We start from the raw sequence: 26,442 nt of genomic DNA, 5'->3' as shown, positions 1-26,442 counted from the left end.
CTTTCTCGATGTTCACAAGGCCACTGTGCATTCAACACCATTCTTTTTTTATTTACCTTAACCAATCTTAATCTAAAATTCACGCCACAGAATGTTGTCATTGGGTATAAGCAGTTAAACTTACTGTTCTCCATATGCAAAACAAAAGCAGTTGCTTGGTGTGAAACCGTCGAACCAACACCAGCAAAAGATCAGCCACCAGAACAAATTCAAAAAAAAAAGAAAAAAAAAATGCTTCTCAAAGAAGCACCCGATAGGCATTCTTTTGAGAAGATGCTTAACTCCTTTGTCCTTTGAAGGAGCGCCAAGTAAAATATTCACCCTCCAAAATTCCAAATACTCCTCTTACATTATTTAAAAAAAGGTAAGTTTGGGATTGCGGGTTGATTCTTGAATAGGAATCTACTCCCCGATTATGTTCGAATTATCAAATAACTTTTTACAAATATAAATGATTTAAGTTGTTCGATGTTATACTGACAAGTCATCAAATAAATAATAATAGTAAACATAATTTAGGAATAGATTTTTAAACGAATGACTATTTGAGAATCCATCACAATGACAGACATGAACGAAATCAGATTTAAAAAATTAAAATTATAAATTATAAATTAATTAAAAAACATAAACTAATCATAAATTTTTAATTAATTAATTAACTGAAAATAGTTTATTAATAGTGGCAGCGAAAGACTCGTATAAATTCTGGTACACACATATACCTCGATTTGGGTGAAAAGGGCTTGAAGACCGCGAGATTTGAAGAAGAAATCAACGGGGTCGTTTTGACCAGAGACATTGGTGTGATCAGCCGCGCTGGTGGGCCGGAGCTGGGCCCCACCTACGGCTTGTTTCCCTCCCCTCACATCACTCCCAGACAAACACAATCCCATCTGTTTTTTTTCTCTCTCTTTATCCTCGAAAATTAAAAAATTAATCAAAAAATTTTACCTAAAAGTTTTTGCAACTTTGAGTAACAGAGTACGGAGTCTTACTGTTCGATTGATGTTCTTTAATCTCTCAAATCCATAGCCTCTGACAGAAGAGAGAACTGGAGCGGGGCTTTATATTTGCTCTCCTCTATTTATAAGCTTTTGCGCTTGAGTCGTTGTATTTGAATTTGACTCTGATTCTCCGGCGAAAATGTAAAGAAATTTATACTTATTAATTTAATTGCTTTTTCATAAGGGAAAAAAAATAAAAAGAATAATGTAGATGATCTAAAAGATTTTGTCTTTTTTTTTTTCTCTCCTCAAAATATAGAATAATGTAGATGATCGATTGTTTTAATGTATTTGGAACGTTTAGGTCCACCTAATTATTAATAATAGATAATAATTATATCAAAATTTGTAAAGAAATATGAAGAAACAGCAAGGTTTTGAAGAATTCAATTTCTCATTATATTTGGACATTTGGACTTCATTAATGTTAATTGATTTTTTCCGCGTAAAAAAGTTTCGGATTGATTTTGTTCCTCCAGATGCCATTTATTGGAAATAAGTTTATTTTTCTGACAACTTCAACTCATAAATTTTAATTATTTTGTTATAATAATAGTACGAACAATTCTATGTATTACGACAAAAAAACAGAATCTTAATTTTATATCATATATAATTATATATAGACTCAAGCAAGAGTATTATTTATCATGTAATTTATTAAACTAATCTCACCTAAAAGTTGTTGAGAAAAGACAGTAAGTTAATATATATTTCGTCTTTCCCAAGGTTTTTGATTAAAAGAATGACTTGATATGGCTGATATTGATAAATTAAAAAGGGAAAAATAATAAATTAACAATGGAGGAATTTTCAAATTAGGTCAACAATCGTAGTCTATTTAATTTCGTAATAATGGCAATGACGAAGCCCTTATAACATAAGCTTGCAAACGTAATCAAGATATCCGTGGAAAACAAGCAACAATTGCAATGGGGTGGAATAAAATGTCATTCAGAGTCAACTACTAAGATACCGAAGGTTCAATCGTTTAAGGGTATTGATAGTTTCTCCCCGTCGAAATTTATGTAAAATATTTATTCGTCTATTATTTTCATAATAGTTAATAATCTCTTCATATTAAAAAAAAAAAACTTAAAAGAAGAGTAAAGGTAAATGGGTCATTTACTTAATATTTTATTTTGAAAATATAAATTATATATTTACCATAAGAAAATATGTTTAAAGATAAATAAAATAATAAGAGAAATGGTATTGATTATTTTATTTTTTTGAATGACAGTTATTGATTATTATGAAAACAATAAGAAGAGAAATGGAAATGGTATGTATTAATTTCTACATGAAGGAAACTGCCAACCTCCCTTTAATATTGTAACATCCCAAATCTAACACATGCGGAGTACGTGAAGAAGGAGGTTATTCACAAATCATAATTTTTACTCATAAGTTTCAAACTGAAATACCTCCAATTCTTATTCAAATAAATCCACAAATTCAAACGTCTAATACTAAACAATCTCTCCCGAGGACATAAAAATAATAACAAAAGTCTCAAACTCCAAATTACACGTTCATAATAGAAATAACTAATTAGAAACACGAGTCTATTCCTCCTCTTATTCAAATGGCAAATGGAAACGGAAAATTACTAACTCCAAAGCTAAGCGCACCTCTTAAAAGAAACTTAATCTGCAAAAAGTAATGACGAGGGGTGAGCCGTTAACTCGGTAAGTAAAACCATTCCTAACACACTATGCCTATCGATACTAAAAATATTGCAAGCCTTCTTTTGTTTAAAACATATATCATAATCCATAAATTTCATAAAATGATATATCACGATAACATAACATAAATTCTTAATAATTCAGAATATCCAAAAGCATATTTACTTACGAAGTAAATCATATAATACGTATACAGAAAACAAAAGGTTAGCTCATGTCACATAGTGTCACCTATAGTCCCGGTGACCCGGCCAGAAACAGAATCAGAATATCGTGTGCACACTCAGAACAGAAACCCAGTACTGGTCCAGAACAAACATATATCGTATTATACGATCAGAATCAGAATGACTACGGACAATGAGCCAAAACATAATAACTTATACGTGGCACTTTGCACTATATGTGGCACTTTGCACTATATGTGGCACTTTGAGACACTTTGGCCTTCAAGAGATGGCCCCCATATAGTCCCAAGAGGTGGCCCCCGTACAATCATATATAATTGAAATCATACATGGGCACAAAACATTTGTATCGGATTCATAAAAGTCCATAACAATAATTTAGGCTTGCATAATATTTTAAAGATAAAATCATAAAAGGTTGTCATGTCATAAAATCATTTACATATTAAAAAGTATTTATAAAATACTCTGTTAAAAAGAATTTAGGTTTGAAAACATTTACATAAAACTAATTTTGTTATCAAAATCAATTAATCCTTTAAGTAGTATAAAAATATTTATACTTATAATAATAATATCAAAATACTTATACATATCCAGTATACTAGGAATGAAGTTACTTATCTTGACAAATGAATTTGAATGAACACACCTCTAAGCTTCTAAGAGCCTCAATCACCTTCAACACCTTAAACAAATACAAGATATGACAATTAATAACTTATTCTAAGAATATGACTTTCTAATTCATATTCGTACAGGTCTGATTCTCAGAATTTAACTCTTAATCTAAAACTCAGAATGATATAATATTCTATAGAACTATTCTGGATATCCATGAGTACCCCATGTAAAATTTCCAAGAGGATCCGATATCAAAAACATTTTCAAAACTATTTATTTCTCAGCAAATTCGAAACTGTTTTCACATAATCTAAACCAAACAGAACGGGTTCTGTGATTTTTATAAAATAAAATACTAATCATAAAATTATAAAATTAAAACTGGGAATCCTAGACACGTATATTAACCTACATATAAACTTTCAGAATTTTCCTTGTTCATTTGGTGGTACCAATAGTCTTGTGAATCTGATCCCAATGCTGGAATCGCAGTTTTCTAGTGCAGTGGTTTCTATTTCGAAAATACATATAAAATGAAAACGAAGTCGAATTTAATGAAATAAAATTTACTCAAGAATCCCTACATGTCTAGTTTCCAGTGATATAAATTTTATAAGAAAAATTGTTCAGAAAATATAGGTTTAAATTTGAGATACTCATGCTGTCCAGAATTATCCTGTGCTTAATATGTCAAAGATTGATTAACTAAACTCATATAAATCAAAACCCTATACAAAGCCTAAATACATTCTAAATCATGCATTATGATCTATAACCATCTAGAATCGTGCCAATATAAACCCTAGATAGAGTGATTAGAAATCTGTTGAGAATATGGAGAATAACTTACCCGTCGCTTTGATTCTCTCCTAAACAAAGGTTTGAATCCTAGGATTTGGGTAGGAGCATAAAGAGCAGCAGAGAAGAAGAATAAACGTCGTGGACTTAGGGTTATGGAAGGGGAAAAGTATGAATTTATAGGGAGTCTTAAGAAACCCTATTTAATAAGGAAAAATAACTCTTTTCCAAAACTATCTCATAAATAACCTCTATTTATAATTTAGTATCCCTTTCTTAATAAGGGTTATAGGCCACCCATAATTCCCAATGAAAGCCCAATTTCCATAATTTAATATTATGAAAATTTGTGGCGTTACAATTTTGTATGTAACACTCTAGGTGAATCCCACATCGGCAAAGCACGGGAGAAATGCTGGGTTTATAAGGGGTGATCCACACCTTAATTGGCAAGACGCATTTTGGGGTGTATGGGCGCCCCAGAAACAAATATGTGCGGGCCTTATTAAGGCCCAAAGCGAACAATATCTTGACAGGTCTGAGTTGGGTCATGAAAAATATGTTGTGACAATCATTATAATTTCAATAAAATGACAAACTCATCTACATAATCCATAGTCATTGATAACTTACGTGTACATTTAAGTTGGAAAAGAAGAAGAAGAAGATAACTATAGTATAATAAAATCAGAATGCGTATGTCATAACTAATTTCACTAAATAGTTATAATACGTTTTATGTACTTGAGATTTTCTCAAAATCAGAAAAGAAAAAGGCTCATTAGTCACTAATATATATGCGTGCGCGCATATGTGAAGAAACTTAAATCTTGATAATCTATATTATATACCCATAAAATAAAAAATTTTATAATATATCAAAACTAATACAATCAACTAATATATATATAATATATATAATTAAATTTGATATAATCATCAATATTGCATGATAATTTTTCAAAACATAAGTATCATCTATTTGTTGGCCAATTTGGTAGTTTGATGTATTATATAATTTTTTGCGTAAAAATCTTTATTGCAATATGGATTGTTGAGGGACGTGTTATTAATGAATTACAAGGACTGCACATGTTATCCAATAATTGAGACACTTGTTAGAGGACATTTTCAAAATTGATGTACGAAAACTGTCCCTCCCATTAAAGGGGGAAGCCATTTGCAAAATTTCCAAGCGTGGAGAACATGCATGAATGCACGTGGAATTCGATGCATAAAATGATAAAATAGTCGTCAAGACTCTCCATAAATTGTAGATTCTATAGTTTGCAAAGAAGTTTCATTATTTAATTTCCAAGTCTTGGGTCGTGCCGCCTCGTACATGAATAAGATTACTTGCCACGATTACCAATTTTTTATCACTTTATTAATTCCTTTTCTTCCTGTACATGAATCTTGTTAAATTTCACTTGCTATTGTACTTTTTTTTTAAAATTTTAAATTCAACTTTCTATATCATACTTTGAATCTTGTTTAAGGAATCTTTGTATTCTTTTGTCCGCATGTCATGTGCAACACAAATAATATTTTACGTTACACTTGATATTCATTCATATAAATTAATCAAGGATAAGATACATATTGCCAAATTGATTAAAATAATCATAAATTTAAAATTAATAATTCCTTTATCCATAACACTGATAATAAAGTCCGATTATATATAGGCATGCACACTTTTTTCATGGGGGATTGATAATAAAATTTTATAGTAGGTAATTAGGTGCAACCGTGTTGGTAGATCTACCTACCTAATATTAATTAATGATTGAAAAGAATAACATTTAGTTCATAGTTAAACCAAGATTGAATTTTTCTTTTCTTTTTTAAATGACAAATGAGAGATGAATTCAAATTAATTAGGAATTTTTATCCATTATTTATTAGAGTTGTGCTTGTATTATTTTTTTTTTTAAAAAAACTACTAATTTCAACAACCTTAAGTAAAACCAACATATATTATATAGCTCATCATGTGAGCACAGAATCCGACATTCCTTTGAGACTTATATATCTCTCAAATTAAAATACTGCAAACAAGAATATTAAAAAAAGTAATAATCAAAACAACATTTTCCTTACAACGACTCATTATGATTCCAAGTGAAATAGTTCGTTCGACCAAAAAAATGCTGGAAAAAATGTAATTCAAGTTGGCTTCCTCTCTCATTCAGTTCAGAACTTTAGATAGCTTCGAGTTGTTTTCGTAATTAAGTCGTCACAACGACTGATGCGGAGTATGTAGAAAATAGAAAAAGTCATTCAAAGCCGTACAAAAATGGATAACCAATAATTATCCACTTTTGGCTCGTCATTGAGTACGAGGATTTGACAAATCACTTTTTGGTCTCCGGCGTGAGGTATACACACTCCCTTTTAATTACTATTATTAACACCATGTATATACATAAAAGATTTCAACCCTCCACATGTAAGGTCCATCGCTAAACCAAGAAGTTGTTTTCACCACAATATGAATATTACTTAGTTATGTCATAATTTTATTAATAAAGATAGAAATTAATTTACTTTTTTTTTTGGAAAATAATTTTAAAATTTTTTAAATAGGTAAAAATTATTTTAAGCCCCATAGTTCGAGTCAATTACCTAGTTTGGTCAATATTATATTTTAAAAGATTATCCAGAACATCTGTTTTACTCATTGTTGGACATAAATTTCAAAGCAAAATTCTATATGATAAAGTTTAAAATTCAAACTTATTTAATATATAGCAGATGAAAGATAGAAAATAATTAAGTAGATTTTATCCAAAAAAAATATAGAATATATATTTTTTTTAGTAAATTTCTAAAAATATATTGACTCCTCCTTGGGTACATAAACTACAGGGACAAACAGACATTTCCTTTTTTGTTTTATGCAAGTCGTCGCAAGGATTATTCGTTGATTGCCCACCTAAGCTCAAGCCTATCTATTAAATACTTTATTGGAAAATAGAAAATAATTAGGTAGATTTTAACCAAAAAAGAATATAGAATATATACATATATATATATATATTTTTTTTTGGAGTGAATTTCTAAAAATAGAATTGACTCCTCCATGGGTACATAAACTACAGGGACAAAGAGACATTCCCTTTTTTGTTTTATGCAAGTCGTCGCAAGGATTATTCGTTGTGCGTGTACGTACAATGACATGTCATGAGTTATCCATTGAGACGTTTCCAAGACAACATTTTGTGATGTACTATATGCATACTAAATTACAAGTGCATTTGTTGGGTAGATGCATGCATGGACGTGGAATTCCATGCATAAAATGATAAAAATACTTTTTCAATTTTTCTTAGTTTAATTTGCAAAGATGTTTCACCATTAATTTGAAGTCTTTAATTAGGTCTGGAAATCTCTATGCATACTTAACCAATAAACATATTAAGTGAAATTTGCTTTAAAAATAGATCATTAAAGGATCCATCCCCTTAATGCTTCCCAATCACTCTCTATCATCGACGTTATTTGTGCCAACCACCAATACACTAGCAAATATTGATTCATGTTTAAGCTCATGTGTCACATACTCATGAATACTTAGTGATCATTTATAAATGTTAATTAATTAATTGAGTAAAAGAGCAACATTAAAAAAAAAAAATTCCCGTTACGCTACTCTATATATATAACGCGTGATAAATTAATTAATAGGGAGTTAGTGAGTCACAGGGCAGCTAATCTGTTTAAGCTTGAATTTTTAATTCTGCATAGCAATGAATTCACGACGGCTCTAGCACTAATCTTATCCACTCATCCTTCCCGTAAATTATTTCCTACTCGTTTACCAATTGTTCTATCTCTTTATTCAAATTTCCAACAAAGAAATAGTTATGTCCTTTTATCCATATCTCACTTGCAACACACCTAATCTTTTTTATGGTAAACTGGAAAAAAAAAAATTAGGGGTGGGCTAAGCCGAAATCCATTGGACAGTCCAACCAAATAAATCAACTTGAAAATCATTTGAAGAAATCTTTTAAAAGTTAAAACTAAAAAATCATGTTTTACCTCATCATGAAACAAAGGTAAAATTAATGAATTTTTTTTTCTCTTAGAAAATCATTGACATCAATAAGGTAAAACTAGTACAAGATAAACCGACACTAATTTTATTTTATTTTTAAATATTCTATTAAATTTTTCTGTCTAAATATCGTTGTTCTCCATTTGAGAGTCAAGTCAAAGTTGTACAACATGAAAAAGAGAGGGTTAATTAAAGTGGATGGAAATGACAATAAAGAGAATAGCTAGCTTCGCTTTTTGAAGGAGCTTTAGAAGACGACAGGCTTGTGCTCTTATCATGAAGCTTTTACGTCTGATGCTTGTAGAATTGACCCAGCAAAAAGGTTTAATAAATCCCTGTGAGAGTCTTTAATGTGTTTCCGGGAAGATAATCAATTAATTAACAGCACCAATTAAGTAGTTGAATGATCTACTAAGCAAGTTCATAAAATCTTAATGTATTCTAATCTTTTGAAGAAAGTATTTTAAGATCGAATGAAAGATGAATTTCAGGGACTCTTCCAATTGCTACCAGTCATCATGGATATTCCAATCAGTGAAGGATTCTTTCGACGCAAGGAAAAATAAAAAGATAAAAAAGAGTCAATAAAGATGATGGAGAATATTCAAATAAAATCTTTAACGTATGTAAATGTAATGTAACTTTAATTTGACGACTACGGGCGTGACGAATCCCTTGCAACGTGAGCACAATGACACAGAAAGGATAGTGCAAATCAAAGTGGTTGTCTTTATGAATTACGAGAGAGAGCGTAACACAAGTTATCCAAATTCAGTCAATCAAGATAGGTCAAATTATCTTGCCATTGTCGTTTTCGGGGAAAACAATATTAGAATAAAATGTTAAAAGAAAATTTAGAATGTCAGCTAACTACTAATATGAGAAGAGTAATAAAGACTTTAGAATTAAAAAAAAAAGTTAGTAGCAGACAATTAATAGTTGTAAAAGGCTAAAGTTGTTTCATATAACATTTTAGAATAAACTTTAATTTGCCCCTCACTTAAAATGATAAGTCTTCGATTTACTTCCAGGAGGATAAGGCTCAAACTCACGACTTTGGCCCTAAGAAGGTAATGCTCTTATCATTCAGTGCTAAGTCTTTTCCCCTAAAAACAACCATACAAAAAACAAGCCCCTCTTTTTTTTTCCCCCCCCCCCCCCCAAAAAAAAAAAAAAAGAAATCCAACAACGCATCCACAATTTGCTCTCACCTTATTGAATGAAAATGAAGGCTAAATTGATATTTTCACTCTTTTAGGTGATAAAATCAAGATTGTTGTTCTATCCGGAGAATGAATTAAAATTTACCAACTTCGGAGAATGAATTAAAATTTACCAACTTTTTAAATTAGATTTCTCCGGTATGTCTCGAAATGATTGAGGCTATAATAAGTATAGGTTTTAATAGAAAAAAATATCGGTGGATTGGCTGTCAAATATTCCCTTCACAAAGACAAAATATAGCTTTCATTCTAATTCTTCATAGGCTATATTTGATTATTTCCAATAACAATCCATTATAACAGTGAATAGCTTTTTGGCAGCCGTAGTTAAGATATGGGATTAGAAACACAGTTTGAGAAGCCAAACAAAACTGATTCCTTGGAAGAAAAGTATTGAAAGCCTTGAATCACTCAATATGTGTAACAAATTTACAAGTTATCTTCAAAATTCCCAAAGCAAACTTCGCCAAAATTTAATTTCCCTCCCACGGAAATTTTTTTTTTTTTGCTTTGAGCAGACAACTTTCACATTAGGCTTTTCAACTCAAAAGAAGCCATATCCTAGTTAAAGACAAATCTAGGTCTTATAAAGTAGCTTAGGAACGCCACGATGAGAAATTCTTGAGCATCAACATGCAACTCAATCAAGCACAGATAATGACATAATGGAACCGAATTAAGTGTCGAACAAAATACAGAATGAAAAGAGTTATATCATTGGTAGAAAGTTGTATTGCTAACTGCTTGACACTATCAGTCAACTAATTTTATGGACTGACCATCAGTGACAAAATGCAACAAATATTTCTATGAAGTCATAAGTTTCCCAATGGAGCTAATTGGTTTGAAAGGTTTAAAATATACTTTCAACGCAAAAAAGCTGTCTACAATTAAACTTTTATTAAGACTCATAATACACAAAGAAATTTGCTAAAGAAACAAACAGTACAGAGGATGAATAGTAAAAATGCCATCGGTGAGACATAGATGGACCGGAAAAGGAGTATCTTGGTCATACTGGTGCAGCTATCAATTCTGGCTTGCGCCTTTTGCACGGGTGTTGCCTGTTGTGGTTTGATAAAGCACTTGTGGCATACAATGAGTATAACCAATCAGCTTGATCAGTTTTTCCCCTTCTTAAGAGATCAAATTTACAATGCCTTCATAATGAATACAGCAGATGGTGGCCAATTGCCAAACGCTTGACAATGATAGGCAAATTCTTCAGTCAGAAAGCAGGGTGAAAAAGGTCAGAATCTTGAGACCTGCTCAACCACAAGATTGCAACAAAAGGGAATCTGATAATATACAATGGGCAATAAGATTAGCTTTCTCATGAACATGTAAATAATCTGAGCCACCAGTTTATGACAAGCAGTGGCGGATTTAGAAAAATAATTTACTGAGGGCTAAATTAAATAATAGTAAAATATAAAAAACTAAAATTTTGAATATATAAAATATTTTCTAATACATTTATAATTATTCTCTACGCATTTTTATATTTTAAAAATGTTATGCAATAGACTCATTATCAATATTATTAAATTTATTGTTTCTTATATAAACAACTAGACTATCATTTATCCCATCCATTCCAAAGATGATTCTTCATGAGTTTCATTATTGAAAACGTTCGTTCTATTATTATTATAGAAACTAGAAGAATTAATCTTATTTTTTATAATATAAAATATTTTGAGTCGTGGGCTATCATTATTTTTAATTAAAATATAAGTTTTTATAATTCTTAAAAATCAAAGTTTAAATTTTATGGGGGTTTATATTTTATAGTGACTATTTTAATAAATTTAACGGGGACTAATTAAAAAATTAAAATATTTTTCTCTTCTATTTAAAAAAAAAAATTTGGCCAGTGGGGGCTTGAGCCCCCACCAGTCACATGCTACATCCGCCCATGATGACAAGGAAGCTTCTAATGGTTACAACATTCTAAATCATCAAAAATGGTTCGAGGTCTCTAGCATCAATATTTGCAATTAAGAAAAAAAAACCTTGAAGATTAAACCATTAGAACAAACACTACTAGGTGACTTTCAAAACATCATTTCTTGTCCAGCTGTCTTCATTTATAGTTAGTTATTTCATAGCCAGAAGCACGTTGTTTAAAATGTCATTTAACACACAGCAGTACAATCCACCATCCGATCTTATTAACTTCCGCTAAAAACAAAGTGAGATTTTATTAAAGAAAGGAAATTTATAAAAGCTAACGTACCATCACAAAAAACTTCTTAGTTCAAATCTAAGTACAGATGAAATAATCAGAATAAGTTTAGGCCCGAAAGCATTGGTGTCTCCTTTAAACATCTATTCAAACAAATTCTGCAATTCCTCCAAGGTCTCCTCACCATTTTCCTGTCAAATTTACAATCCAAGCACACAAAGATAAATAACAAGCAATAACACTGCTGGAAGATTAAGTCAGGTTTGAATAATTCAATTATTCAATTCCTCCAAGAACAACTTCTGTGGGGCCCACATAGATGTTAAAAAGTAAGCAGTGGGCACTGCTAGTGGGATTTGGGTTTTAGTCCTCTGTAATTTTCAGTTAGACCCCCTAATCTTTGGATTAAATACAATTCTTCTGTAAAATAATAATAATAATAATAATAATAATAAGGCAGTTATTTTGTCGGAGATACTCCAACGCAGAGCAGTCTTTAGAACCGTTGAATGCATATAGTTGAATATGAAATAATTGTAACAAAATACATTTAATGGTTCTGAAAATTATTATGTTGGAAATGCTCCAACGCAGAGCAGTCTCCAGAATCGTTGGATGCATATAGTGGAATCTGAAACAATTGTAATAAAGTATATCTAATGGCTCTAGAAACTGTTCTGCCTTGGAAATGCTCCGTAAACCCAATAACTAATAATGACGATGATGATGATAATTTTCAGTCAAGTCCTTACAGTAGCTTCACTATTACATGTAAAATTGTAAATGTCCCTATAATTTTTTTTTTCCAAAAAGAAAAAGAAAAATTGGTGGATACTTTTCCTTACACATAAATTGATGATATTGATTAAAGTATTTTGTTTAACGATGACAAACATAATTAGCACATATTATAAGTTCATGATTCAAAATTTAAAAATCTTTTAAAAGATTCTTCTGAATTGATGATATCCGAGGGGAAAAGATCTCACCAATGAAAAAGAGCACTCAGATTCTTCCAAGACAACCGCAAAGGAAAAAGAAAACAAAGAAGAAATAAGAAGAAGAAGAAGAAAAGAAAGTGGCGGGCCGCTTAGGGGAAAAAATAATAATAAAATATTAATCAATAAAAATAATAATAGGCATGAACAGTAGCTAATTTTTGGCTATAAAATGAGGATGCTCCTCCTCATTTCAACATTTCAACATCCAGTTTGAGAGAAGCATTTCCGACATTTAGGGAGTTTAGAGTATTAAGAGTTTAATAAACTCTTGATTTGATAGATTAGTGAGTGAGCGATTGGGTATATTGGGGTTCTGGATAGTGAGCCAAAATATTATAATACTTGTAATTCTCATATCACTAGTAAAATATTTTTCTTCTGTTTTCACCCGTAAATCTAGTTTAAAAGTCGAACCACTTAAATCCTAGTGTCCCTGTGTGATTCTGTTGTCTCATTATTTTTCAATTTCACTTTAGTTGCGTGTCTGCTTCACCAATCAATTTTCCAACAATAGAACTTATATGTAATTCGCCATTGAACAAGACTAAAACTAGGCACCATGAATCACTGCTTTTCAGAGCATGAACACACGAGGATAAAAATAAAAACAGATTAAAATATGTTGCCCTTGTGACTAAGTGACCCATTTGCAATCTGATTAGGAGAAATCAAAATACCGTCATTCTTTTGCCAACCAGCAAAGTAAAAGCCATAACTAAAGCTTGGAAAAAGCTAAATAATGCCTAGGAATTTCCAAACACAATTCTCAAATTATTCTATAGAAAACATAAATATGCATTGAAGAATGCTTACATTAGTTTGTGTTTGGCTCATCATCACAGCCATTTCATTCAAGAAATCTCCCATTCCCTCAAAACAAAACTAAAAAGTCTCATGTAATAAAATCCTCCCCCGTTCCACCCCGCCCCCTTTCTTGTAGGAGTTAATTTTCCTGTATCTTCAAAGCAACAAAAGCGCATTAAAAACTTAAAGATGAAATGAAAACAATATATATATATAGAGAGAGAGAGAGACACACACACACACACACAAAATTGGAGCTCATATTATTTTATCCATCATCACTATCATAGACTCCTACATAGTACAAGAACCTCTTGTTGGCATTAGATAGAACTTGAAGAGAGAAGAAGGAAAACAGCATCTCGTGAATCCGATAATTATCCGTCATTATAAAAAAAATTACAAGTTTATTTCTTATTGTATACTACAAATTACATGCATAATAAATAAATAAATAAATAAGAATTAAAAATTTTGGAATTTAGTAAGGTTAACAGCAGAATAGACATTTTGAATGGTGTAAAATCTCTTCGTGGCTTCTTTCACAAATTTTGGATCTCTTGAAGTTGAACAACGACTTGGATATATAGAGCCACAACCACCTTGTAAAAAATTCATACAGATGTTGCATGAGAAAATTGGTTGTATAAAACTGTTATAGACCCACATGATTTACAAAAATAATAGTTATCAATTTTTAGCTAATGTCTTTATGCCACGTTAGTTTGTTTACACAAGTTCTTAATGTTTGTGGTTGTATCATTATTGATTTCGAAAATAATATTTTAATATTTTTATTTCAAATGATAGGATATTTTTTAGGGAAATTTACACTCGTCCACTTGTTTGTTTTGCCTTTTTCAAAAATACACAAACATTTTTTTTTTCAGCGTGCCACCTAAAGTTTGCTTTTTGTTGCATTCTTCCACTTCCGTCTAATTTTCGTTAGTGGATTTAACGGAATGTTAACGAAATGACCTTTTTACCCCTCAAAATTACAATTTAACCCAAAATAAATGGAAATTGGAGATAAATTGGATGGATTTAATTTTTTTCAAAGGTGGATGCTAGAAATTGGAGGAAAATAGTGTTTGTTGCTTGCTAAATTTAGAAAATTTGTATTTATTTTTTTGAAAGAGAAAAAATAAATACAAATTTTCTAAATCTAGCAAGTAAAAAACACTATTTTCCTCCAAAAAAATAAATACAAATTTTCTAAATTTAGCAAGCAACAAACATTATTTTCCTCCAATTTCTAGCATCCACCTTTGAAAAAAATTAAATCCATCCAATTTATCTCCAATTTCTATTTATTTTGGGTTAAATTGTAATTTTGAGGGGTAAAAAGGTCATTCTGTTCAATTTGCTAACGGAAATTAGACGGAAGTGGAAGAATGCAACAAAAAGTAAACTTCAGGTGGCGCGCTAAAAAAAAAAAAGTGTTTGTGTATTTTTGAAAAAGACAAAACAAACAGGTGGACGGTTGTAAATTTCCCTATTTTTTAACACATTGGATGCTTTTGGATTTAATGATACCTTTGTATATTTTATTTATTGTTTCATCTAACATTGTTTGATGAGTGATGATAGAATTAAAAGCTCTTGTATAAATTTATTTTATACAAATTGATAAAATTTAAATTTATTGGTTGAATGAAATTACCGAATAATAAAAATAAATAATGTGGGTCAAGAGATAGGGGTAGGCAAACTCAATCCAACCTGACGAACCTAATCCAACCCAATCAAATTTTTATGAATTGAGTGAATTATTATGAAGTTAATCAGGTAAATTTTTTCTAATCCAATTAATAATTGGGTTGGGTTGGGTTAATTATAATCAACCTGTCTCACCCAACCCAATCCATGTAAATAATAGTAATAGTAATAATAACAGTTAGGCATCCAGTGTTGCTAACCAAATAGAAGCTAATTCCTGCAATTTACATGAAAATTGCACAAAATATCACTATCCTTATTTTCCTGATTTCACCTTCATTGCGTATTTTTCTCCAGAAATTCCAAACTTACGTAAGGATTCAGGCCACATTCGATGCATCATATGGAATGCGGCCATTTTTTTGTGTAATTTGTGAGGCGTTATATTACATGGAGCTTGACTTCTTTCTTTCTATGAAGGGTCAGTTGGCATTGGTGAGAGGTTCTTCTTTGTTGATTGTTATGCTTTTGGCTTTTTTATTAAAATTATTTTGAATCCGCTTTCAAATTGTGTGTTTAATGATTTCATTAAATTTGTGTTTAGTTAAAGGTATTTCGATTTCTGGAGTATTTTAGCAGTTAATGATGAAATTCAACATTAAATTAACTTATAATCATTCTAATTATTGAATTTTTTTGTCATGAAAAATCATTTAGTATTATTGCGGCAGTAAAATTCATTGAAGTAGCATTCAATATATAAATAAATACGGTTTAATCAAATCGAACATGTATCATTCAGCTTACAACAATGGAAGGAACTGAAGTTTTCGGAGTGCTCAGTTTAATCAAATCATGAGAAATAAATACGGTTGCAAAGTTGGATACTTATTAGTTGCTATAAATTTAACTAAGTCGTTAAACGTGTACATGATTGCCACTAGTATTGAAATCAAAACATTCAATGATTTATGGTCTCAAATTTGAGGTTAAAATCACCTAATTAATTTCAGCAACTACTTCCAAATGATTATTGTTTCGAGGTTTACAAATATGAATTTTTCTTTTTGGCTCAAATTTTACTATTGACTACACCAAAGATTAAAGTTTTTCTTTCACTTCAATCGCTATGCTATGTTTGCCGAGAAATTCTAGAGCACTTCTATTGTAGTACATCTACGTAGTATATGTATGACATATATATATATAGGGTAATTATCAGAAACCTCCCCTGAGGTTTGGCGTATTCTCAGTTTGATAGATTGTATTTGTGTATTCTCAGCCACCTCCCCTAACGTTAGTATACCATTTAGTTGACCATTTGTTACTTGACAAAATGACCAAAATACCCTTGTGTTGAAAAAAAATACTTCGTTCCCACAAATCAAAGAATTGTTGGCCAGTCATATCCGTTTTAGCGCCAAGAGCTGTGATTACATTGTAAATACCAAATAAAACATTGTAACCAAAATACCATCTTGAAATATCCCATCTCACATATTAGAGATATAATAATAAACTTTATCTCACCAACCAAATATTTCAAAATACAATGTCGAGAACATAATTTGAAACCAAACTAAATAATCACCAACCCATTATCAAAATCTTCAAGGAAAGTAACAAGAGCAGTAGGAGCTATGTGCCTTGACTTGGAGAGCCTGTCACTCTCGACGGTAGTTAGAACCTCTTGGCTACAAAATAGAAAGACAAACTGAAATCAAAAGGAGACTATGTTCCTTTATCATTTGACGCTGGACAAATAAAGACATCTGAATGCAGTGAAGTAGAGCTATAGTCAAAGAGAAGAAAATAATTAAAACCACTAAACTCACTGCTCCAGTGTGAGAGAATGCAGCAAATCATGACATTTTTTCAACCAAGACATGTACATATCGTGATAACAAGAAAAAAAACAAAATCAAGTATCCTCAAAATATTAATATTGCGGCACAAGGAATCTCCAACACTTAATTACATCTATAATTTTATAAAAACTAGCATGAATCCAAACAATCAGTGGCAATAGCTTAAACAATTAAAAATTTTCTTACCCATCTTCAATCATTCACAAGGCAGCATAATGTAGCTGAAGCCATCTTCGATCAAAATCAGGTGAACATGCATTTACAACAATCATTAACCTACAACTAACCCAATCAATGGAAAATAATGGAAGCAACAAAGATACTCTAAAAAAATTGTCGAGACCCATTACTCATTTTTACCAAATTGATTAATTCCATCTAATAAAACTGACATGCACAGTAATAAGCATTTTCATACCTCATTTGCGGCTCGAACAAACTGAGGTTGTCTGTGGGTCAACATGGAAACTCACTGGTCGGCATTCTTCCACCTGGTGGTCGTGATTCGGTCGTCCTTGCTATCGGCATCTTCGAGTTAGTGGTCATGGTCTCCCGATCGTGGCACCCTTTTTCTATTAAAGTATAGTAGAGATGAAAGGGGCGTTGTTCTTGGTAGCTCCTGTCTGAACGGAGCAAGAAGATGCCATTTTCCTTTCTCATTTTTTTGTTATAATATTGTATGTTGGTTAAAAGCATGTTTTTGTTTTTACCCATTGGAATATTAACAAAATTCAAATCAATTTCAGAATCCAATTTGATATTTTTAAGTTTGTTTGAATTTTTTATTATTAACGAGTTCTATTACTATCTTGCCCTCACTCACTAAACTTATACTAAACGGTGTACTAACTTAAGGGGAGGTGGCTGCGAATACGCGAATACAATCTATCAAATTGATAATACGTCAAACCTCAGGGGAGGTTTGTGATAATTACCCTATATATATATATTAAAAAATTTAACATATAATTAATAGTTATATTTAGTTAATGCACACATATAATAAATGTATCATTCAACTTTTGGAAATTGTCATTTGGGTCCTCACGTGTTTGCATCACGTGCACCACTTATTCTGACCAAGTCAGAGTTCAGTTAAAATTCGTTACTATGGGCGGGCGGTGTGGAGTAGGATCCAATCCGATCCGAACTAATTCGGATCGGATTCGGATTTGCCTTCAAATCCGATTGGATGAAATTTGTGCGATCCGATCGGATTTGGTTTGGATCGGATCGGATCGGATCGGATTCAGATCAATCCGAATCATCCGATCGGATTTGCACTGTAAACTAAAAAAAATTGAAAATTAAAAAAATAAGCTAAATGACTAAATGTTTTTGGATGATAATTTTTATTTTGGTTTATTTTATTGTTGGATGATATAATGATAATATTTATTTTGTGATTTTATGTTGTTTATTTATTTGGAGACTTTGAGTAATGTTTGATTGTTTATTTTGTGTTGTTTGTTTGGAGACTTGGAGTAATGTTTATTTTGTGTTGTTTACTTGGAGACTTAGAGTTGGAGCAAAGTTTATTTTGTGTTATTCATTTGGACTTTGGAGAGTTGGAGCAATGTTTATTTTGTGTTGCTTATTTGGAGGCTTGGACTTGGAGTAATGTTTATGCACCTAGCTTGTAAGAGGATTACTGATTAAATTAAATGGGAGTGTTTGTACAAAATGAATGCATATGAGAATATAAATGGGCGGTTGATTATAGATTATTAGATTTGATTATTTAAATGTTTTCATTTTAATGGATTATATTTTTTTATTTTTGTGAATGGAAACTTTGTATCGGCTTGTTTTCTTGGTATATGTCAATGCCATATTGTCAAGGAAATAATACATTGTCATTTGTCAACTTGTTTTGGTTTTCTTTTTTTTTTATTGGTTAGTAAGTTTTCATTAATTATATATTTCATAATTTTTTTGTGAGAATTGTTAAAAATGTCCAAATCCGATTTCAATCCAAATTAATCCGAATCCAAAATATAATCTGAATCCGAAATATAATCCAAAATCTAAACTCATCCGATCCGATCTGAATCCGAGTAATCCGAAATTTTCATCCGATCTGAATAATTCGGATCAGATTCGGATCGGATTTAAAGTCGGATTGAATTCGGATGAATTTTTTTTTTCAATCCGAATTATCCGAAATCCGATCGGATTCATCCGAATCCGAAATTGCCCACCCCTAGTGTGGAGGGCTAATTCACTTGTGAGTGTGAGTACACGTGGCATTGTCAAATGCTTCCAAGAATAACCTCGGAAGGATCTCTCCGAGCATGACATGTTGGCGTCGTTTTACAACTGGAAGCAGCTACCTGGCGCGTATAGCAGCAACGATGGCATAGGAGCTGTGCTTGCGTACCACCCGTTTGTTGAAATGCTCACAAGAAATTGACCCACAATAAACCTCTTATAACATTGCTTCAAGTCAAATTTTCTTCAGAGACAACAAATGGGGAATTAACAGGTAGGCATCTCTATGAATGGAGGAATGCTTTACGACAATTAAAAAGGCCTTTTTTGAGAAGCTTCTCTGGGACACAAGCGGTGGCCTATTCAACTGTAGAGTTGAGTTACAATCATTTAGAAGGAGTGAGAAAACAACTTGTTTGGTAACTAAGAAAGTATTGAAAGAAAATGTAATGATTCAAAGAAAATGCTTTTATTCCAATTAATCGAATGCAGAGTAAATGTACAGAGTTTCTTTATATACTAATGTATCTATATAGCTGATATTAGCTCAACTAATTCAACCAGCTAATCATGCTTAACAGCTTATTATAACTAACTAAAACTAATATTCACGTGTACAAGAAATGATGTAACCACCAGGTGCTAGCTAGCATGCCAAGTCATCAACTTGTAACCGTGAGCTGCAGCTATTACAATCCTCTGCTTTGCTGACTATCTGGCTCACATGAGCTTCCTTAACATCCCCTCTCAAGCTCAAGGGTTTGTTAACTACATTGAGCTTGGAACGAAAATAGCTAAATTTTGGAAAAGATAGAGGCTTAGTAAGAACATCTGCCACTTGTTCTTCAGTAGGAATATATCTAACCTCTAACTCTTTGTTCAGAACCTTATCTCTAATGTAATGAACATCCAGCTCTATATGTTTGGTCTTGGAGTGGAATACTGGATTTTTAGCTAGATCACCTGCACTCTAATTGTCACACTAGAGAACAGGAGTTGGAAACTTGATAATTTTTAGCGTAGAAAACAAAGATTGCAGCCATGTAAGTTCAGAACTTGCTGCTGATAAGGCTCGATATTCACTTTCTGTGCTAGACTTGCCACAATAGCTTGCTTTTTCGAAGACTAGGAAATCAGATTATTACCAAGGAAAATGCAGTAAGCTCCAATGGATTTCCTGTCATCAGTATCACATGCCCAATCAGCATCTGAGTATCCTGTCAACCCTTTTGTTTCCAAGGTTCCCTCTTGCTGAATGTAGAGGCCATATGTAATAGTTGCTTGAAGGTATCTTAACACCTTTTTGCAGGCTAACCAATGTTGGAGAGTTGGAGCAATTAGACACTGGCTGAGTTTATGCACTGAGTAAGCAATGTCTGGTCTAGTTAGAACCAAGTATTGAAGCCCTCCAACTAAACTTCTGTAAAGAGTTGGATTTTCAAATTCTGCACCCAATGAGCCTTTAGCTATTCTTTCTAATTTGTAACCAGTGCTGAAAGGAGTTTCAGTTTCTTTACAGTTCTGCATTGAGGTCTTGGTCAACAAATCCTTGATGTATTTAGTTTGGGAGAGGTGCATGCCATGATCTGTGTAGCTGACTTCTATACCAAGGAAATATGATACCAGGCCTAAGTCTTTTAAGGCAAAAGCTTTACTCAGCTTTGTGATGAATGCCTCCAGCAAGACTGAATCTGGACCTGTAACTAATATATCATCTACATAGATCAAGATAAGGATTATACCTTTAGTGTCATGCTTGATAAACAATGAAGTGTCAGCCTTAGAATTTGTGAAATTCCAATATGTAAGACAGCCCTTAAGCTTATCATACCAGGCCCTTGGTGCCTGTTTTAAACCATAAAGAGCTTTGTTTAGCTTACAGATGTATCCTCCCTTTGAAACAAAACCCTCTTGCTGTTGCATGTACACATCTTCAGTAAGATCCCTATTGAGAAATGCATTGTTGATATCTATTTGTCTAACATTCCAGCCTTGCATAACTGCTAAACTCAATATAACTCTGACAGTTGAAGACTTGACTACAGGACTATAAGTTTCTGAATAGTCAACCCCAGCTGTCTGATGGAATCCTTTAGCAACAAGCCGAGCTTTATGCTTAGATACTGAGCCATCTGAATTATACTTTGTTCTGAAAACCCATTTGCAGCCCACCAGTTTATGAGTAAGATCCATTGAAACTAGATTCCAGGTTTTGTTTCTGATAAGTGCATCATATTCCAGTTGCATTGCATCTTTCCATTTAAGATCAGCTAAAGCTTCACCAACATTAGAAGGTTCTAAACTGTTGTGTGCTGTCAGAAATGCCTTAGGTTTGAATATACCAGCTTTAGCTCTGGTAGTCATGGGATGGACAGAGATAGTAGGGTTGGAAAGTGATAAAGATGGTTTGGAAGGTGATGTGTGTAAGGAAGCTTGAAATGGTATAGGAAGTTCTGGAGAATTTTGATGGATGAAAGGTGAAGATATAGTGTTTGAAGTTGCTACTGGAGATGTTGTGGGAATGATATGAGAGGTTATGGTATTAGTGGATGAAATAGGATGAGTAGAAAAGGCAGGTAACAAGATATTGTAATGAGAACTAGAAGTGTTAGAACCAGTATCTGCAGCAATAGCTTCAAAAGGTTTTAGATTGCTATTAGGAACTGAAACATTATAGAATTGTAAAGAATTGTATTGAAAGTCAGGGACCTTAGGTGGCATGGACTTCAAAAAATTAGAATCAGTGGAATATGGAAAAGAAGTTTCATAAAAAAGAACATGGCTGGCTATATATACTTTTCTAGATGGATGTAGACACTTATAACCTTTGTGTAATGGACTGTATCCTAAGAATACACACTTGGATGTATGAAAATGAAACTTGTGATGATTGTAATCTCTTAAGAATGGGAAACAAGCACAACCAAATGTTTTGAGGAAAGAGTAATCAGGTTGCAAATGAAAAAGACATTCATAGGGAGTTTTCATGGAAAGAACAGGAGTTGGTAATCTGTTTATAACATGAGTGGCTGTATGAAAAGAGTCCCACCAGAATTTAATGGGTAATTTAGCTTGTGCAAGCAAAGTTAAACCTAACTCAGTTATGTGTCTATGCTTTCTTTTTACAAGGCCATTTTGATTATGTGTGTAAGGGCATGAATGTCTGAATTGAATGCCTATCGCATGAAGAAAATGAACAAATGATCTGTATTCACCACCCCAGTCAGACTGAAGGCATTTGATAGGCCTGTTCAATTGTTTTTCTATTTGAGCTTTAAATATTTTGAACACTTGGAAGGTTTCAGCTTTAGTTTTCAAAGGAAAAATCCAAGTGAACCTTGTAAAATCATCCACAAAGCTAGCATAGTATTTGTACCCTTGGATAGAAGGTGTAGGAGCAGGGCCCCATAAATCAGTATGCAGAAGTTCCAAAGGGTTTTTGGTTTTGGTCTCAGTTACTGGAAAATGGAGTTTATGCATTTTTCCCATCTTACAAGCATCACAAGAATCAATTGTTTTACTGCCACTGATATTTTTTAAAAAGGAACAAGAATTGATTACATGACTTAGCACCTTAGTATTAGGGTGACCTAGTCTCTGATGCAAAACCATAGTGTTCAACATACAACTTGGATTTTGAGAACATAAAGCTTCTGTATGCAAACATGAAGTAGTTTTATTCTGGAAATTTGAAATAACAGTAGAAAACATTGAGATAGGCTGAGTTGAAACAGCTGACTCGACATGAGTAAGGAGACTTTAGTTTGACTGAGAAGTAGATGACTTGGTTGAGGGAACACATAGCAATCTATATAAACCTTTTTCAGCTTTGCCCTGCAGTATAACTAAATTCTTCACCTTGTCCTTCACAAAACAAAAATTATCAGTAAACTCAATCACAACATCATTATCTTTGGTCAGTTTGGATATGCTTATTAGGTTTTTGGTTATTTTAGGGACAAGTAGAATATTGTTCAGCTTGAGTTCAAAGTAATTCAGGGCATTGTGCATTCTTAGAATAGTAGAACCTATGTGTGTTATGCTCAAACCAAAGCCATTTCCAACAACAAGTTTAGAATTACCTGAAAAGGGTTCAACAACATTCACATTATTCATATCATTGGTGAGGTGATGTGTAGCACCACTATCCAAATACCAATTGTTATCAACTGGAGCATCCATGTTAGTTAGATAGGCAGCCTTTGGTCCTCTATTTAGTGGTGGTCTGTAAGCACCTGAAGCCATGAATTCTTCAAGTTTCCAGCAAATGTTTGCAGTGTGTCCAGGCCTGAGACAGATTTGACAGGTAGGTTTTGATGCATTCCACTGTGGCTTAGGATTCATGGATGGTTTACCATTGTTAAAATTATTTGAACCGTTGTTGTTGTTCCAATTGCCTCCTCTTCTCTGATTACCAGACTGATATCCATTGAACTGGTTATTAAAACCAACACCAGCAAACTCAGTACCAAAATTTCCTTTGTAATGACCATTGTTACCAAAACTTGAGTTATGATTATTTCCAGACCCTGAATTGTAACCATAACCACCAAAACCTTTTCTATTGAACATGTTGCCTTTCTTAGGTCCTCTGTTTTGAGCAAAATTAGCTTCAAAGTTATTTTTCATGTCTGTACTAGCTAGCATCTGAGATTGCTACTCAATCCTAGCTTCTCGAGTTAAGAGCATTGCAAAAGCTTCATTCAGATCCATCTTTCCAGTTCCTACTTGACCAGTTATATAGGTAGCTACTGAATTATAATCTGGTCCTAGGCCAGATAATATGTGCAAAATTAAGTCATCATTACTTAAGGCACTGCCTGCTGCAGCCATGTTATCAGATATATTTTTCACTTTAATGAAGTAATCTGTGATTTTCATATCATCCTTTCTAGTTGAATTCAGCATGTACCTCAAATGTAAAAGCCTTGATTTGGATTGAGAACCAAATTGTACCTCAATAGCCTTCCAAACCTCACGTGATGTCTCCAGATTGAAAACCAAACTGATGATTCCTTTACTCATTGAGGAAAGCAACCATCCAAGCAGCACTTGATCCTGAGATCTCCATGAAATGAAATCTGAATTCTCTACAGATCTGATATCATCTCCAACTCTTTGAGCAATATGAGTTGGAGGAGGTGTAACCGAGTCATCAATAAGTTTTTCCAGTCTGTTGCCACAAATTGAAGCCAGTACTTGAGATCGCCATATGAGATAGTTGGCTTGATCAAGCTTTACTGGTGTATTGAAAGTAAACGAAATAGTAGTTGAAGCTGCGGAAGTGTTTTGGATTTGATTTGAGGAAGAAGCTAGATTAATAGATGTCATTATCTCTAGCTCTGATACCAAGTGAGAAAACAGCTTGTTTGGTAACTAAGAAAGTATTGAAAGAAAATGTAATGATTCTGAGAAATTGCTTTTATTCCAATTAATCGAATGCATAGTAAATGTACAGAGTTTCTTTATATACTAATGTATCTATATAGCTGATATTAGCTCAACTAATTCAACCAGCTAATCATGCTTAACAGCTTATTATAACTAACTAAAACTAATATTCACGTGTACAAGAAATGATGTAACCACCAGGTGCTAGCTGGCATGCCAAGTCATCAACTTGTAACCATGAGCTGCAGCTGTTACAATCCTATGCTTTGTTGACTATCTGGCTCACATGAGCTTCCTTAACAGAAGGTAGGGAACTTAAAGAAACATTTTTGCTAATAGGGTACTCATTCATCTGTTGTGTTGAAGACTTGCTCTGTTATGGCATGGGTTTGGCTCTGTTTCAAAACATCTACACGTTGGAAGAAGCACGAGATAGAGCGCTTACATTGGTTGATAAGCTCAAAAACTCTTGCTTGTTGCTTGATGGTGTTACAAGTGAATGGTTTGCTATGCATGATGTTGTTCGTGATGTAGCCATATCAATTGCATCAAGAGACCAACATGGATTCGTAGTGGATAATGATGTTGTCCCACAGATCAAATGGCTAGATAAGGATAAACTAAAGGTTTGCACTGCAATCTCCTTAAATAATAGTAATATTAGTGAGCTTCCTCAAGAGTTGGAATGTCCACACCTTGAATACTTTTCTATTGGCAGTGATCCTTCGTTGAGAATCCCAAATAACATTTTTACTGAGATGACAGAGCTTAGAGTTTTAAATTTCACTACGATGCATTTGAAGCCATTGCCTTCTTCACTTGGTCTCTTACACAACCTTCAAACACTGTCTCTAGATGATTGCAAACTAGGTGACATAGCTATTATCGGAGACCTGAAGAAATTAGAAATCCTTACGCTTCGAGGTTCTCATATGGAGACTCTGGTTGAAGAAATAGGCCAGCTGACCCAGTTGAAGGGTTGGACCTGAGCTATTGTTTCAAACTAGAATTTATTCCACCAAATGTCATATCAAGCTTACCCCGCTTAGAAGAACTGTGTATTGGTGAGAGTCCCATTCAGTGGGAGGTTGAGGGAGTGAACACTGTTTTGGAAGAGATAATAGTCGTGGATGACCAAGAAGAAAGCAAGATTAATATTATTGTAATGTTCCCTCAGCTGCTATATCTAAAGATAATAGATCTTGGAAATCTCACAAGCTTCTGCTGTACAGGAGATCTGCACTTTGAATTTCCATTTTTAAAAGAATTACAAATAGTGAGATGTCCTAAATTGGCGTTGAACTATAAAAGTACGGCCAATGACTTGACAGATAAGGTACGTACAAGACTTTTATAATTAATTATTCAGTTGTTACGTAACTGATAATTTTTTTGTGGTATTAGAATTTTCTTGTCATTGCCAGTTTGCCACCAATATCACTTGTTTTCTTAATTACAATTACAGTTACAGTTACACACACACAAACGGTTAGAAGGGATTAGATGTTGGTTATATTGTACCTTAAATGCCAGAGCAGGATCAACGAAGAACAAAGAAGCAGAAACAAGAGCTAGAAAGCTGGTTTTAGTCACCGACTCACATACAGAAAAGAGAAAATTCTCCTGAGACTTTATCTGACTCTTCATCAACTGCAGTCGAAACATAAGACCAAAAGTAAGAGCACTGCATTGGCTAAGCTAACAAGTGAGAATTAACAATGTGATC

General features: G+C 32.8%; 2 protein-coding genes and 1 non-coding gene across 9 annotated transcripts in view; 1 reads left to right on the top strand and 2 right to left on the bottom strand.

The window, feature by feature from the left end:
• LOC102629844 (protein BONZAI 3-like) overlaps positions 1–1,176 on the bottom strand; it is a 100,957-nt gene extending 99,781 nt beyond the window's left edge. For 3 of the 5 annotated variants that reach the window (XR_008055432.1, XR_008055442.1, XR_008055443.1), the window contains exon 1: positions 726–1,175. Coding sequence is in view for 2 of the 5 variants with exons in the window: in XM_052442909.1 (XP_052298869.1) it covers positions 726–896 (171 nt within the window). In the remaining 3 variants the exon portion in view is untranslated. Of the gene's footprint in view, positions 1–725 lie in introns of all 5 variants that reach the window. The other 2 variants (XM_052442909.1, XM_052442904.1) reach the window with 2 other exon arrangements.
• The window catches only part of LOC102613633 (probable disease resistance protein At4g27220), a 214,808-nt gene that overhangs the window by 88,323 nt on the left and 100,043 nt on the right, over positions 1–26,442 (top strand). The window lies entirely within an intron of this gene.
• LOC127902913 (small nucleolar RNA Z247) lies at positions 24,004–24,140 on the bottom strand. The gene has a single exon (XR_008055550.1). It is a non-coding gene; the product is annotated as a small nucleolar RNA Z247 (small nucleolar RNA).

This window comes from Citrus sinensis, chromosome 5 (genome assembly GCF_022201045.2).
Source record: "Citrus sinensis cultivar Valencia sweet orange chromosome 5, DVS_A1.0, whole genome shotgun sequence".
NCBI classification, from domain to species: domain Eukaryota; kingdom Viridiplantae; phylum Streptophyta; class Magnoliopsida; order Sapindales; family Rutaceae; genus Citrus; species Citrus sinensis.
This window is presented reverse-complemented; position numbering and strand designations above follow the sequence as displayed.